Raw genomic sequence first — 17,244 nt, forward strand, 5'->3', positions numbered from 1 at the left:
TCTTCTAAAAACAAAGGAGATACAGGCAACAAGTCAGGGGTAATCACGCCAAGCTATGCCACGTCTAACACATCGTTTTTACCTGGTCTTGTTTCCTGGTCAAATTCGCCAGGTTTCACCTGTTGAAATCTAGCAGGAAAAATTATGAGTCACAAAAATGTGTCATTCCTATTCCTGTGCCAACACTAGTCTGCCCAGGGGTCTAAGAGAAAGAGCCACTTGTAAGGGGGCAGAGAGTTTTGTATCGGAGGGCTGCACCAGTGGTCATACTTTTTTAATTTTAGGAAAACAGCTCTCCTACTTTCTGTGAAAATATAACTGCACCTCAAGGGTTAACTCCGAGAGCTGAAATGCTTCAGCTGAAGTGTATGGGAAAGGGATCCTTCTGTGCTGTGAAACCGAAGACGGGCAGGCAGCTAAACAAACCTTCCTGCCAGGGTGCTGCTTACCTGAAAGAAATGTAAATGTGCGCAACAAGTTAATCTGCAAATGTAAAGGGAGCTGGAAGCCGGTCTGGGCCTTAATTAATAGAATCACTGGACTCTTCCTGATGAGACAGATTTGTTCTTTTTTGGGCGTTATTGGAAAAGAGTTACCAGCTGAGCCTCGAAGAGTGTGCTTTGGAAAGGTGTGGAGCCAGACCCCTCCGCCGAGGGGCTGCAGGGGCCTGTGCTAGCCCCTAACTGTTCTCCACTGCTCCGACTGGGGTTCAGCTCCGTGGCTCTCTGGTTACAGACAGACCTCTGCAGCGCATTAACTGATAGAGGCGTCATAAAGTGCATTTCCCACTGATTAACTCAACTTGCATGTATTTTACATTTAAGCTGTTCGCTATTTTATTTGTACCTACCTAAAGATAAAAGCCGGAAAGAAGTCACAGGATATTTTATTTTTTGGCTAGCTTTTGACCGTGCCCCCACACTTACTAGCCCCGCCCTTATTGTGCACAGCATCGGAATCTCCTTACTTTTTTTAATGCACTTTGACCGCTGGACTGGGCAAATATCTGTGCACCTCGGCGCCGGCTGCCTGGGCTCACCCCAAATATCTGTGCACCCCGGCACAGCCAGCCGGCTCACCCCAAATATCTGTGCACCTCGGTACGGCCGGCCAGGTCACCCCAAATACCTGTACACCCCGGCACAGCCGGCCACGTCACCCCAAACACCTGTGCACCCCGGCACGGCTGGCCAGGTCACCCCAAATATCTGTGCACCCCGGCACAGCCGGCCAGGTCACCCCAAGAAGTGTAGCTCACTGGTTAGAGGAGGCATACCCTGAAGCAGAGGTCAGACCCGGGACCAGGGTTCGATTCCCGACGCGGCAGGGTCTGGAGCCCAATTGTCCACGGACTCGATAATTCTCGCTTCGGTGCCTACTCTAAGCACGAGTTCACACTATGCAGCTCTGGGCAACAAGCTTGCTTAATCTCCACAACGGCCCCCCGCGGCGGGATGCCTGGCTTTCACCTTGGGGATGCCCAGTACGGGTTATCTCACAGGGAAAAACCAGGATGGGTTCCCAATGCAAGCGCCGAGATGCCCAAGGGTAATTTGAGCGCTATATAAGACCGCACATACATACATACATACATACATACATACATACAGACAGCTTCCCGGGCGCGCGCACACACACGGACACTTTTAGAGATTATCGCAGCCGCACCCGAGTACTTCACAGGTCTTTAAAAGACCATATACATGTTAACGAGGCTTTGTTTATTTTTTCACCCCTTCATCTCCACAAGGCGAAAGGGACAAATCCTTTCTTTGACCCTGGTAACCTCTGCCTACTGTCCTGCTGGGTGGATATTTATTTTTCTATGCAGTGCAGGAGAAAAGGTTTGTTTATTCCTATTCACCTTTCCTGATCCCTGCAACTGCTTATCACATCAGGCTGTGACACAAAGTTTGACTCATGGAGTAGGTAAGAGAATGGATTACTATATGTTTTTCTTTTTAAAATCTGCACAGGACCAGCAGGACACATACTTCGTGTGCGCTTCATTGAAACAGTTTTTATCATTATCATGGCCGATGCAGGACAACAATAAGACAATAAAAGATGCCCAGATCACGCTGGTGATTAATGATCCTGCTGGAGAGCACTCATTTGTCTGTTAGTAGTTTTTAAATGCAGATGAACTGTAGTTTATGTGGAAGCTCAGTGGGTTACTGCCTGTGTCACAGAGATCCTTGTGCTACTTGCAGTTCAGAAGTTACAGCCCTAACATAGGAGAGTGACCAATGAACTGTCATCAAAGAGCTGCAGACAAACATGAATGGTAGAGTTAGAACTTCGCTTTTTTTGTTTTGTGATATAATTAGAACTTCCCCAGACTTTCATTATTCTAATGTTGCTAAAATGAGTATGTTTGGGCAGATACACATTTGTATCAGTAAAGCTGACCCCCATGGAATACTCTTTAAATCCTAAGGTTGTGTTTCCCCAGACCAAACCCTCTCAAAATATACTGCCCACCAGTATGGATGACACGTGATTCCTACACCTTGTAATCCTCATTGGCTTATGTGACATTCCCTGTAGACTGATTTACATACTTGTATGATTCATTCTCTCTTTATAATGTGTGCGAGGTGTAAAGTACTGACACACACTACACTGATATGAGTTGTGCTATACAGCAAATGAAATGCATATGAGAGAGGGGCTACGGAGCGATGAGGGGCACTGTTGGAGGGTGGCAGTGAGGGAATCTGAGGAGGAGGTAGTGGGAGGGGCTATGGAGTGAAGAGGGGAACTGTTGGAGGGTGGCAGTGAGGGAATCCGAGGAAGAGGTCATGGGGTGGAGGGGGGAGCTAGGGAGAGATGAGGGGCACTGCTGGAGGATGGTAGTGAGGGATTCTGAGGAGAAGGTCATGAGGGGGAGGGGCTACAGAGCGATTAGGGGCTCTGGTGGAGGGTGGCAGTGAGGGAATCCGAGGAGGAGGTCACGAGGGGGAGGGGCTATGGGGAGATGAGGGGCACTTGTGGCGTGTGGCAGCGAGGGAACCCGAGGAGGAGGTCAATAGGGAGGTCATGGAGGGATGAGGGGCACTGGTGGAGGGTGGCAGTGAGGGAATCCGAAGAGGAGGTCATGAGGGGGAGAGGCTACGGAGAGATGAAGGGCACTGGTGGAGGGTGGTAGTGAGGGAATCCGAGGAGGAGGTCATGAGGGGGAGAGGCTACGGAGAGATGAAGGGCACTGGTGGAGGGTGGCAGTGAGGGAATCCGAGGAGGAGGTCACGAGGGGGAGGGGCTATGGGGAGATGAGGGGCACTTGTGGCGTGTGGCAGTGAGGGAACCCGAGGAGGAGGTCAATAGGGAGGCCATGGAGGGATGAGGGGCACTGGTGGAGGGTGGTAGTGAGGGAGTCTGATGAGGAGGTCATGAGGGGGAGGGGCTACAGAGAGATGAGGGGCACTGGTGGAGGGTGGCAGTGAGGGAATCCAAGGAGGAGGTCAGGAGGTTGGAGGGGCTATGGGGAGATGAGGGGCACTTGTGGTGTGTGGCAGTGAGGGAATCCGAGGAAGAGGTCAATAGTGGGGGCCATGGAGGGATGAGGGGCACTGTTGGAAGGTGGTAGTAAAGGTATTTACGGAGAAAGAGGTTATTGGTGCGGCGCCAAAAAAGACTTTCGCATCAGCTCTAAACCCGGCCCTGTCATGGCCTTTCTGTTTTTGTTTATTTAATTAGCAGTCGGGTCATAAGGGCTACTGTGGAACATACTTTAAAGTGCCTGCTAATTATATGTACTGCTATATTCAATGTTTTAATTTAGAATGGGATTTTACTAATGTTTTTACCGGGAAAAATGAAAGTGGAGCCCGATGGTGCCTGATATGGGGCCCAAGGTCAGCTGTGAGATAAGGTCAGAGGCGCAACCAGAGCCAAATTTCGGGGGGGGGGGCTAAGAAAAAATTTCAGGGGAGGGCTGAATCTTTAAGCAATAGGCAGAGTGGAGCTGCAGGGGCTCTTAGAAGGGGTGAAACAACAGCGAGGCCTCATTAACATGCAAATGGTCTTTTAAAGACCTGTGAAGTGCTCGGGTGCGGCTGTGTGTGCGCCGGGAAGCTGTCTCATCCCGGGCTGTCTCACACGACGGGGGGGCTGAAGCCCTGTGAGTCCAATGGGTGTTGCGTGCCTGGATAAGGTGCACTGGAGAGGAGCAGTGGATAATCAAGCCTGTAAGGGAGTGCGTTGCAGAGTCCGGGGGTCAGGCGGAGGTAGCAATGAAGAGGGATTCTTCCTGAAGGCTCGCACAGAGGGAGCCTGTAAGGGAGTGCGCTGCAGAGTCCGGGGTCAGGTGGAGGTAGTAATGAAGAGGGTTTCTCCCTGAGGGCTCGCACAGAGGGAGCCTGTAAGGGAGTGCGCTGCAGAGTCCGGGGTCAGGTGGAGGTAGTAATGAAGAGGGATTCTTCCTGAAGACTGGCACAGAGGGAGCCTGTAAGGGAGTGCGTTGCAGAGTCCGGGGGTCAGGTGGAGGTAGCAATGAAGAGGGATTCTCCCTGAGGGCTCGCACAGAGGGAGCCTGTAAGGGAGTGCGCTGCAGAGTCCGGGGTCAGGTGGAGGTAGTAATGAAGAGGGATTCTTCCTGAAGGCTGGCACAGAGGGAGCCTGTAAGGGAGTGCGCTGCAGAGTCCGGGGTCAGGTGGAGGTAGTAATGAAGAGGGTTTCTCCCTGAGGGCTCGCACAGAGGGAGCCTGTAAGGGAGTGCGCTGCAGAGTCTGGGGTCAGGTGGAGGTAGTAATGAAGAGGGATTCTCCCTGAAGACTGGCACAGAGGGAGCCTGTAAGGGAGTGCGTTGCAGAGTCCGGGGGTCAGGTGGAGGTAGCAATGAAGAGGGATTCTCCCTGAGGGCTCGCACAGAGGGAGCCTGTAAGGGAGTGCGCTGCAGAGTCCGGGGTCACGTGGAGGTAGTAATGAAGAGGGATTCTCCCTGAAGACTGGCACAGAGGGAGCCTGTAAGGGAGTGCGTTGCAGAGTCCGGGGGTCAGGCGGAGGTAGCAATGAAGAGGGATTCTTCCTGAAGGCTCGCACAGAGGGAGCCTGTAAGGGAGTGCGCTGCAGAGTCCGGGGTCACGTGGAGGTAGTAATGAAGAGGGATTCTCCCTGAAGGCTGGCACAGAGGGAGCCTGTAAGGGAGTGCGTTGCAGAGTCCGGGGGTCAGGCGGAGGTAGCAATGAAGAGGGATTCTTCCTGAAGGCTCGCACAGAGGGAGCCTGTAAGGGAGTGCGCTGCAGAGTCCGGGGTTACGTGGAGGTAGTAATGAAGAGGGATTCTCCCTGAAGGCTGGCACAGAGGGAGCCTGCAAGGGAGTGCGTTGCAAAGTCTGGGGTCAGGTGGAGGTAGTAATGAAGAGGGATTCTCCCTGAAGGCTCGCACAGAGGGAGCCTGTAAGGGAGTGCGTTGCAGAGTCCGGGGGTCAGGCGGAGGTAGCAATGAAGAGGGATTCTTCCTGAAGGCTCGCACAGAGGGAGCCTGTAAGGGAGTGCGCTGCAGAGTCCGGGGTCACGTGGAGGTAGTAATGAAGAGGGATTCTCCCTGAAGGCTGGCACAGAGGGAGCCTGCAAGGGAGTGCGTTGCAAAGTCTGGGGTCAGGTGGAGGTAGTAATGAAGAGGGATTCTCCCTGAAGGCTCGCACAGAGGGAGCCTGTAAGGGAGTGCGTTGCAGAGTCCGGGGGTCAGGTGGAGGTAGTAATGAAGAGGGATTCTCCCTGAAGGCTCGCACAGAGGGAGCCTGTAAGGGAGTGCGCTGCAGAGTCTGGGGTCAGGTGGAGGTAGTAATGAAGAGGGATTCTCCCTGAAGACTGGCACAGAGGGAGCCTGTAAGGGAGTGCGTTGCAGAGTCCGGGGGTCAGGCGGAGGTAGCAATGAAGAGGGATTCTTCCTGAAGGCTCGCACAGAGGGAGCCTGTAAGGGAGTGCGCTGCAGAGTCCGGGGTCACGTGGAGGTAGTAATGAAGAGGGATTCTCCCTGAAGGCTGGCACAGAGGGAGCCTGTAAGGGAGTGCGTTGCAGAGTCCGGGGGTCAGGCGGAGGTAGCAATGAAGAGGGATTCTTCCTGAAGGCTCGCACAGAGGGAGCCTGTAAGGGAGTGCGCTGCAGAGTCCGGGGTTACGTGGAGGTAGTAATGAAGAGGGATTCTCCCTGAAGGCTGGCACAGAGGGAGCCTGCAAGGGAGTGCGTTGCAAAGTCTGGGGTCAGGTGGAGGTAGTAATGAAGAGGGATTCTCCCTGAAGGCTCGCACAGAGGGAGCCTGTAAGGGAGTGCGTTGCAGAGTCCGGGGGTCAGGCGGAGGTAGCAATGAAGAGGGATTCTTCCTGAAGGCTCGCACAGAGGGAGCCTGTAAGGGAGTGCGCTGCAGAGTCCGGGGTCACGTGGAGGTAGTAATGAAGAGGGATTCTCCCTGAAGGCTGGCACAGAGGGAGCCTGCAAGGGAGTGCGTTGCAAAGTCTGGGGTCAGGTGGAGGTAGTAATGAAGAGGGATTCTCCCTGAAGGCTCGCACAGAGGGAGCCTGTAAGGGAGTGCGTTGCAGAGTCCGGGGGTCAGGTGGAGGTAGTAATGAAGAGGGATTCTCCCTGAAGGCTCGCACAGAGGGAGCCTGTAAGGGAGTGCGCTGCAGAGTCCGGGGTCAGGTGGAGGTAGTAATGAAGAGGGATTCTCCCTGAAGGCTGGCACAGAGGGAGCCTGTAAGGGAGTGCGCTGCAGAGTCCGAGGTCAGGTGGAGGTAGTAATGAAGAGGGATTCTCCCTGAAGGCTCGCACAGAGGGAGCCTGTAAGGGAGTGCGCTGCAGAGTCCGGGGTCAGGTGGAGGTAGTAATGAAGAGGGTTTCTCCCTGAGGGCTCGCACAGAGGGAGCCTGTAAGGGAGTGCGCTGCAGAGTCCGGGGTCAGGTGGAGGTAGCAATGAAGAGGGATTCTTCCTGAAGGCTCGCACAGAGGGAGCCTGTAAGGGAGTGCGCTGCAGAGTCCGGGGTCACGTGGAGGTAGTAATGAAGAGGGATTCTCCCTGAAGACTGGCACAGAGGGAGCCTGTAAGGGAGTGCGTTGCAGAGTCCGGGGGTCAGGCGGAGGTAGCAATGAAGAGGGATTCTTCCTGAAGGCTCGCACAGAGGGAGCCTGTAAGGGAGTGCGCTGCAGAGTCCGGGGTCACGTGGAGGTAGTAATGAAGAGGGATTCTCCCTGAAGGCTGGCACAGAGGGAGCCTGTAAGGGAGTGCGTTGCAGAGTCCGGGGGTCAGGCGGAGGTAGCAATGAAGAGGGATTCTCCATGAGTGCTCGCACAGAGGGAGCCCGAGAAGTGTCACTTGCATGATACTCCCAACTCAGAAACCTCCTCTTCCCATCAAAGGAACATACATAGAAAAAACACTTTTTGAGAGTGATAATATTTAGAAAGAGGTTTGGAAAAGCGTGCGTTTTACTGGGCCTTGTAAGACTAAGGAGAGATAAAGGAGGGCCCGGAAGCAGGCCTGCCCAGACATGTAAGAGACAAATCAAGCCCGCAGTGGCCCACCCAAATTAAAATTCCTGGAGCCGGGCCTGCCACGAAGACTGACGGGGCCTTTCAGTTTCTTATTGCTGCATGGGGGTGTTCAGTTCGTATTAATAAGGTGAACTCTTCACAGACACTGTTACCAGATGTAAATAAGACAGAATGATGAAGCATTGCTATCACAAAATGTTCCGCATTATTTGACTTCTTTTGGCGCATAATTTAGTCAACCCCTACCGCATAATGTGCCCCTGCTCTGGTTAATAATTCCAGTGGCCCTGGTAAAAACAAACGAGCGCCTGAGGGGGGGTGGGGGGGCTTTTCAATGTTCTCATGAACAGATTCCTCCATCTTCGAGGCTGGGGTCAGCTGTAGGAGGGGGGCCCAGGGCATTACCGCCGTAGAGGTGGGGGTCAGTGTGTGCAGCCCCCTGTATCTCCAGCCCCGTCTCTCTCCCCGATGCTCCTGCGCCCTTTGAATGGTGTTTCGTCTGCCCCCCCCCCCCCCAGTGATACTTCAAGGCTCCGCAACCCTCACTCACACCTTATGTACCAGCCAGGGGTCCCCTCCTCCCACCTGTGACCCCCGGGAGCAGTGCAGGGCCTGGGGTCTCACCTTTGGGGGCAGAGGTCACCACCCCCAGGGCCCCCAGCAGGGTGAGGAGCAGGAGGGAGTCCTTGCAGGAAGCCATGTCTCTCCTCTCGGTGAAGTGAGGGGCTGAGTGTGGAGGCAGAGCATGATATACAGGGGAGGAGGGCACGGGGGAGGGGGGTCAGCGCTGGCCGTGCCCCCACCCGTGCTCCTGGCCGGCTCCAGTGTTTGCTGACGCCAGCACGAGGCCCTGACTCAACCCACTGAGCTAATCAGTGACCGAAAATCAATGTTACCGAGAGGACAGGGGGCCAAGGGGGGCAGAGGGCCCGACCTGTGTCCAGCCCCCACCCTCAGATCAGAAATGCCCCGCACACACAGAGATGACACCCACACACACATATGGCCCCACTGCACCCTCACTGTAAGGACAGAGGGTCCTACCTGTGCCCAGCTCCCACCCTCAGAGATGGCCCCCACCCTCAGAGATGGCGCACTGCACCCTCACCATGAGGACAGCGGGTCCGAGCTGTGCCCAGCCCCCACCCTCAGAGATGGCCCCCAAACACAGAGATGGCACCCACACACAGAGATGACCCCACTGCACCTTCACCGTGAGGACAGAGGGTCCGACTTGTACCCAGCCCCCACCCTCAGAGATGGCCCCCACCCTCAGAGATGACCCCCACCCTCAGAGATGACCCCACTGCACCCTCACCATGAGGACAGCGGGTCCGAGCTGTGCCCAGCCCCCACCCTCAGAGATGGCCCCCAAACACAAAGATGGCACCCACACACAGAGAGGGCCCCCACCCACGGAGATGACCCCACTGCACCCTCACCGCGAGGACAGAGGGTCCGAGCTGTGTCCAGCCCCCACCCTCAGAGATTGCCCCCACCCTCAGAGATGACCCCACTGCACCCTCACCGTGAGGACAGAGGGTCCGACCTGTGCCCAGTCCCCACCCTCAGAGATGGCCCCCAAACATAGTGATGGTACCCACACACAGAGATGACCCCACTGCACCCTCACCGTGAGGACAGAGGGTCCGACCTGTACCCAGCCCCCACCCTCAGAGATGGCCCCCACCCTCAGAGATGACCCCCACCCTCAGAGATGACCCCACTGCACCCTCACCGTGAGGACAGAGGGTCCGACCTGTGCCCAGCCCCCACCCTCAGAGATTGCCCCCACCCTCAGAGATGACCCCCACCCTCAGAGATGACCCCACTGCACCCTCACCGTGAGGACAGAGGGCCCGACCTGTGCCCAGTCCCCACCCTCAGAGATGGCCCCCAAACACAGAGATGGCACCCACACACAGAGATGACCCCACCTCACCCTCACCGTGAGGACAGAGGGTACGACCTGTGTCCAGCCACCATCCTCAGATCAGAAATGACCCCCACACACAGAGATGGCCCCCACCCACAGAGATGACCACACTGGTCTCTCACTGAGAGGGTAAGGGACGGTGGGGGCCTGCGTGTGCCCAGCTCTCCGCCCACAGAGATGGCCCCACTGCACCCTCACCCAAAAACAGAGGGTCTAACCTGTGCCCAGAGAGCTACCTCTTCAGAGCCCTCATCTACCTCACTAAAGCCCTCTTCTACCTCACTAGAGCCCTCTACTACCTCATCATAGCCCTCTACTACCTCACCAGAGCCCTCTACTACCTCATCATAGCCCTCTACTACCTCACCAGAGCCCTCTACTACCTCATCATAGCCCTCTACTACCTCATCAGAGACCTCTTCTACCTCACTAGAACCCTCTTCTACCTCATCATAGAGCTCCTTCACCTCACCAGAGCCCTCTCCAACCTCTTCGAAGGAGCTCTCATCTACCTCACTGGAGCCCTCTTCTACTTCCTCAGAGCCCTCATCTACCTCACCAGAGCCCTCATCTACCTCACTGGAGCCCTCTTCTACCTCCTTCAACCCTTTCAGAGCGCTCTTCCACCTCGCCAAAGCCTGCGTCCATCTCAACACTGCCCTCTCATACCTCTTCAGAGCCCTCTCATACCTCTTCAGAGCCCTCTTCCACCTAATTAGAGCACTCTTCTACCTCCTCAGCAAGCTCCTCTACCCCCTCACCCGATACCCATCAACTGACCCCACTGACACCGACACAGCTACCCGCAACTTCAGGCAATGGATCGACGACTGCGCCAACACTCTCGCCCCAATCAGGATACCCTCAAACAGACACATGGACAGGAGGGCCATCTGGTTCACCACCGACCTCCAGGCATCCAAGCAGACCTGCCGAAGACTCAAGAAGAAGTGGCGCCACGAACCGACACCGGACAACCACGCAGCCCTCAAGAACGCCAGCAGCAAGCACCACCAACTCATTCGAACCGCCAAAAGGACCTCCTTCAAGGAATGCATCAACAACAATGCGCACAACAGCAAACAGTTCTTCAACATCGTGAAAGAACTTGCCAACCCCAGCTCCAGCTCCAACAACATCCCGCTGTCACAAGACCTCTGCGACTCCCTAGCCACCTTCTTCCACCGCAAGATCGCAGACATCCACGACAGCTTCAATACCCAGAGCCCCCCGACAACCGCTGACACTTCAGACTCACCGTCTCCCAACCACACCGGCTGTAGGAAGGTGGAATCTGACTACATAGTTACCCCCACTTTTTGCCTGGTGTTTTGCTGGTTTTCGACTTAATTTGACTAGGATCCTGTTATTCAGGGCCCCAGTCTATCTGCTTCCCCCTTTAAATTGATTCCATGTACTTTAGGTACACTCCAGATTGAATTCTGAGGTACCCTTATAAGTCCCTAGTATATGGTATACTATGTACCCAGGGCATAGGTACCCCAGAGGCCTACCAGGGACTGCAGCATGTATTGTGCCACCCCTGGGAAGCCATTTAAAATGACACCACAGGTCTGCTACTGCAGCCTGGGTAAGGCAGTGTATGCACCCCTTACAGGGATGTAGGTTACCTATATCTCTTCTGATCACTACACATATAAACCTATCAGTCACCCCTATAGCAGGCCTTAACAATCCTGAAGGCAGGGTGCTGGGTTTTATGTGAAAGGGTGCCCATGCATGAGCAGAGCCCATCTGCAGCCTTCGGAATCTAGTCTCCGGGGTTGTCTGTGATTCAGCCATACCATATACTCTTTAGCGCATTATAACCTCGCTTTAAATGCTATCTTTAAAACGGCTGCACAGAAACATGTCGTGTTTGGTGTCAAACACCTATGAATCATACCTCCACACCAGTAACTGGTGTGTGAGGTATGATTCTACCCTACTAGAGGGAGAAACATGACAACACCGGTACACCCGGTGCCAGCTTCACAGAACCCTGGCATCACAAAATGGATGCTGCCAGGCACAGACACGCGTCTGCCCCCCTGCTGCTGGACGAAACTCCAGCAGGGGATGGCTGGACAATAGGTTTCCTGTCACAGGGAGGTTTGACCACCTCCCAGACAGGCTTTAGTGTATTGGGGCTGGGTGGGTGCACTCTGAGAGTGCTTTAAATGTCTGCACTGGAGGCACATTTGATGTACCTGTGTATAGTCCAGCTCAAACCAGTTGCATGGGCTATCAGCCCCTGCTCTGGTGTGAATCTAGACAAAGGACATGGGTGTAGCCACCCCTCTGTCCTGACCCTCCCATAGGCAGGTCCACAGAGTTTGTCCCACCCCATCTTTGGTTATAAAGTAGGAACACATGACTACAGGACTTTAGATTTTACCTGGAGTAAACTCTGCTACAGAAACCAAGTATACTTCGACGATCTACGCTTTGCTGGACAGCTGAATAATCTCCCTGTTAGAAATGGGGATCCCTAGTTGGCAGCAGCTGGCACCAACTTTTTACTCTCTAGGTCCTTCTAACCTTCTAATTTGGCCATCTCCAAACTATGCCTCCTATCTCTCTCCCTGTCCTCCATCTCTTCTGGAGACAGACCCTTTGAGGACACACTAGTACCTGGTTTGGAAAGTGCTTTACCTCCCACTAAATCCACTTCGTCATCCTGCTGCCCTCCAGCATTCTCTCCCTCATTCCTAGCGGACTCTCTCGCTTCTAACCAGGACTTAAGGACCTTCTGATACTCCTTCTTCCTAGAGAGACCAGCAACAGGGACTGTGAATCGCGTGCAAAAAGACTTTAGCTGTTTGGCGGTGTAAGTCTCTAACCTCTGATGAGATCCTCCGAAGCATTGGACGTTGGCCTACCCATTGTAGACGTAACTGGCAATTACAAACAACAACAGAACAAAATCAAACCGTATGTGGTTGCGCCTTGGCCTACACTCACTAGTAGCGTCCACCAGTTATTGTATGTGGATCATAAATGCAAGTCCTGATCCTCACCGCTGACCGCCAATGTTAGAAATGAGGATCTCTAGTTGGCAATGGCCGGCGCCAATGTCCAAATAGGGATCCTTCTTACTAAGTCAGAGTAAGGGGGCTACACCATTTGATAACCCCTGCTCAACTCTGTGGTGTGTCTCAGAGGCAGGGTGTGAAGCATTTATGACCATACACAACAACGCAGTGAAGACACTACAAAGGGACACCACACAAGTAGCTATAGAAAAATAAGTATCTTTATATAGGCTTAACACAAGGCTCAAAAGCGATCAAGAAACCACAATGCACATAATTACAGGTTCACTTCAAAAGCAAGAGAGGCACTCAAAAAGCGTGTGGAACAAACTTAGTTTGAGACCGGGGTCGACACGACCCGGTGATGCACAATGTACCTGAGATTTAAAGGGGCACAGCACGCAGCCTCACAAGGAAGCCGCGGTGATGACAGGCGGACTCGCAGCGGCCACAGCTCCCTGCTGTAGCGGTCAGCGGCGTGCACTCACGATAATCCTGGGACGGGGCTTAAAGGCGGGCACCCACAGGTGATAGCAAGATCCTGGAAGTGGTGACTAGCGCGGGCACTCAGCGGCACAGCTCCTCAGCTGCAGCGGCCCACAATAGCGATAGCGATGATTCTCGTAGGACGGCAAATGTGGGCACTCAGCGCGGCACAGCTCCTCAGCTGCACGGCCCACAATAGCGATAGCGATGATTCTCGTAGGACGGCAAATGCGGGTACTCAGCGGCACAGCTCTTCAGCTGCAGCTGCCCACAATAGCGATAGCGATGATTCTCGTAGGACAGCAAATGCGGGCACTCAGTGGCAACAGCTTCGCAGCTGCAGCGTCCCACAATAACGATAGCGATGATTCTCGTAGGACGGCAAATGCGGGCTCACAGTGGCAACAGCTCCTCAGTTGCGGCGGCCCACAATAGCGATGCAATGACTTTGGTAACACAGGCAAATGCGGGCTCTCAGCGGCAACAGCTCCTCAGCTGTGGTGGCCCACCATAGCGATCACGATGACTTTGGTAACACAGGCAAATGCGGACTCTCAGCGGCAACAGCTGCTCAGCGGCGGCGGCCCACAATAGCGATGCGATGACTTTCAGCCCGCGTTCCCCGCAGTAGAACCAGAGGCTCTGGAATTCTCAACAGAGGCCTCACCTGCGAGTAGAATCCCACTCAATAGGAATTCAGAAGGCTGATGGGTGAAGTTTAATGTCCCTGAGACTCCAGCAGGAGGCAAGCTCAAATCAGGCCCTTGGACAGTTGCTTCAGCAAGATGGATGAAAGTTTCAAAGTCCTTTCCCTCTAGTTACACAGACAGAGGTTTGTCTTGACATCCAGAAGTAACACACCCTGTAGGGGTTTTTGCACAGATCTTTATACCCCAAAATTGTTCTCAAAAAGTCACAAATCACTAAACCCTGCCAGAACCAGTTTGGTGTCGTCCTGGAGCACTCTGTTTACAAGGCTGCATCCTGCCTTTCAGGAAGAGGGGGTCTTCCATCAGATGCACAGTGGGAGGTGGAGCCACCATTCACCTTGCCAGGCACAGCCCTGCTCAGATCAAAGGGTCTCCCCTCCCCTTACTCCAACTGCAGATCTCTCTATTTAATCCAGGTGGTCTCAGCCTGCCCTGACCCTCCAAAACCAGACAGCCAATACACATAACAGCAGAGCACACGGGAAGGCTTAGGCAAGAAAATACCTACTTCCCAAAAGTGGTAGTTTTAAACATAGACTGTAAAAATAATCGTCACTAAAAGATGCACAATATTTGGAGCTCAGGCATACTAAATTCGACTTTCCTATCATGTTCATTGGGTCAATTAGGATTATACCGATTCATACAGTCAATTTACAATTGGGAGCATTCGCGCTGTGGCATTGAATGCCAGTGGCAGAGCGCCCAGAGCATATAACACCAGCAAACACAGAGGAGACAAAAGCGAAACATGGAAGGGGGACCCACACCAATGGTGCCAGGTCTAACACGTGTCCCCTCCAGCTGAAATGTGGGAAGAACTACCCACCCACTTGGGAGTTCTCATCGCTAAGGCGGACAAATCTGGACAGACCATCAATGTTGGCGTGATCTGTACCAGGGCGGTGTTCCACCACAAAGTCCATACCCTGTAGGGAAATGGACCACCTCAACAACTTTGGATTCTCTCCCCTCATCTGCATCAGCCATCTGAGGGGCCTGTGGTCTGTCTGAACCCGGAAGTGAGTCTCAAACAGGTAGGGTCTCAGCTTCTTCAGCGCCCAGACCACAGCAAATGCCTCACGCTCAATTGCACTCCACCTCTGTTCCTGTGGAAGTAACCTCCTACTGATGAAGGCTACGGGTTGATCTAGGCCCTCCTCATTGATCTGTGATAGAACGCCCCCCACACCATGCTCGGAAGCGTCTGTCTGGTCAACAAATTATTTTGCAAAGTTGGGCGCCTGAAGTACGGGTGCTGTGCACATGACAGTGTTCAGGGGATCAAAAGCTTTCTGACAGGTGACAGTCCAGTTCACAATCTTTGGTTGCTTCTTAGAAGTCAGCTCAGTCAAGGGGGCAACAATGCTGCCATACCCCTTGACAAACCTGTAAACACCAGTGAGTCCTAAAAAGGCTCTAACCTGGGTCTGGGTCTTTGGGGGCTCCCAAGCCAGGATGGTTTCAATCTTGGGCTGTAGGGGCGCCACCTGGCCGCTCCCCACCTTGTAGAAATCAAAAACCTTTTAAGGGGTTTCACTGATGCACCTTGTAGGACCGGGGGTCACCAGGCCCCCTGGGGGTAGCTTGGCGCGAGCAGGTAGGCACCCAAAGGCTTACGTGTAAAGTGACCATACAGCACACACATCCACTGAGACAGGAAGCGCACGCAATGACACACATCCACTGAGACAGGAAGCGCGCGCAATGACACACATCCACTGAGACAGGAAGCGCACGCAATGACACACATCCACTGAGACAGGAGGCGCACGCAATGACACACATCCACTGAGACAGGAGGCGCACGCAATGACACACATCCACTGAGACAGGAGGCGCACGCAATGACACACATCCACTGAGACAGGAAGCGCACGCAATGACACACATCCACTGAGACAGGAAGCGCACGCAATGACACACATCCACTGAGACAGGAAGCGCACGCAATGACACACATCCACTGAGACAGGAAGCGCACGCAATGACACACATCCACTGAGACAGGAAGCGCACGCAATGACACACATCCACTGAGACAGGAAGCGCGCGCAATGACACACATCCACTGAGACAGGAAGCGCACGCAATGACACACATCCACTGAGACAGGAAGCGCACGCAATGACACACATCCACTGAGACAGGAAGCGCGCGCAATGACACACATCCACTGAGACAGGAAGCGCACGCAATGACAGACATCCACTGAGACAGGAAGCGCACGCAATGACAGACATCCACTGAGACAGGAAGCGCACGCAATGACACACATCCACTGAGACAGGAAGCGCACGCAATGACACACATCCACTGAGACAGGAAGCGCGCGCAATGACACACATCCACTGAGACAGGAAGCGCGCGCAATGACACACATCCACTGAGACAGGAAGCGCACGCAATGACACACATCCACTGAGACAGGAAGCGCACGCAATGACACACATCCACTGAGACAGGAAGCGCACGCAATGACACACATCCACTGAGACAGGAAGCGCGCGCAATGACACACATCCACTGAGACAGGAAGCGCACGCAATGACAGACATCCACTGAGACAGGAAGCGCACGCAATGACAGACATCCACTGAGACAGGAAGCGCACGCAATGACACACATCCACTGAGACAGGAAGCGCACGCAATGACACACATCCACTGAGACAGGAAGCGCGCGCAATGACACACATCCACTGAGACAGGAAGCGCGCGCAATGACACACATCCACTGAGACAGGAAGCGCACGCAATGACACACATCCACTGAGACAGGAAGCGCACTCAATGACACACATCCACTGAGACAGGAAGCGCGCGCAATGACACACATCCACTGAGACAGGAAGCGCACGCAATGACAGACATCCACTGAGACAGGAAGCGCACGCAATGACAGACATCCACTGAGACAGGAAGCGCACGCAATGACACACATCCACTGAGACAGGAAGCGCACGCAATGACACACATCCACTGAGACAGGAAGCGCGCGCAATGACACACATCCACTGAGACAGGAAGCGCGCGCAATGACACACATCCACTGAGACAGGAAGCGCACGCAATGACACACATCCACTGAGACAGGAAGCGCACGCAATGACACACATCCACTGAGACAGGAAGCGCACGCAATGACACACATCCACTGAGACAGGAAGCGCGCGCAATGACACACATCCACTGAGACAGGAAGCGCACGCAATGATTGACGCCACGCCCGTGAGGTTGAGTAAAGATCAATCAGCTTTATCTAGATCAGAGTCAGGGCCTCGAAGCATTTCATTGGACAGTTCCATTAGATCATTTCATTAAAACACTAGACCGGGCATTTCAATAAAGCGTTTCACTGAAGCGCTCAACATAACATTTCCTTAGGGGCCTAACTATGGCAAGTAAGCAAAGCGCTACACATGGCCTGTAATCAAAGCGCTAAATATGGCAAGAAATCAAAGCGCTACACATGGCAAGCAGTCAAAGCGCTAAATAGGGCAAGAGATCAAAGCGCTAAACATAGCAAGCAAATGATGCGCTAGTCATGGCACACAATCAAAGCGCTAAACATGGCAGTGACGCAGG

At 53.9% G+C, this 17,244-nt stretch overlaps 1 protein-coding gene across 1 annotated transcript in view; it reads right to left on the reverse strand.

Annotated features, from left to right (window-relative positions):
• Positions 1 to 8,210, reverse strand: part of LOC146788701 (fatty acyl-CoA hydrolase precursor, medium chain-like) — a 328,083-nt gene extending 319,873 nt beyond the window's left edge. Inside the window, exon 1 of the mRNA XM_085630306.1 lies at positions 8,115 to 8,210. Within this exon, the coding sequence (XP_085486432.1) occupies positions 8,115 to 8,190 (76 nt within the window). The 5' untranslated portion in view covers positions 8,191 to 8,210. The remainder of the gene's footprint in view (positions 1 to 8,114) is intronic.
• Between the last annotated feature and the right edge of the window lie 9,034 nt (positions 8,211 to 17,244).

Source organism: Triturus cristatus, chromosome 10 (assembly GCF_964204655.1).
Source record: "Triturus cristatus chromosome 10, aTriCri1.1, whole genome shotgun sequence".
NCBI lineage: Eukaryota > Metazoa > Chordata > Amphibia > Caudata > Salamandridae > Triturus > Triturus cristatus.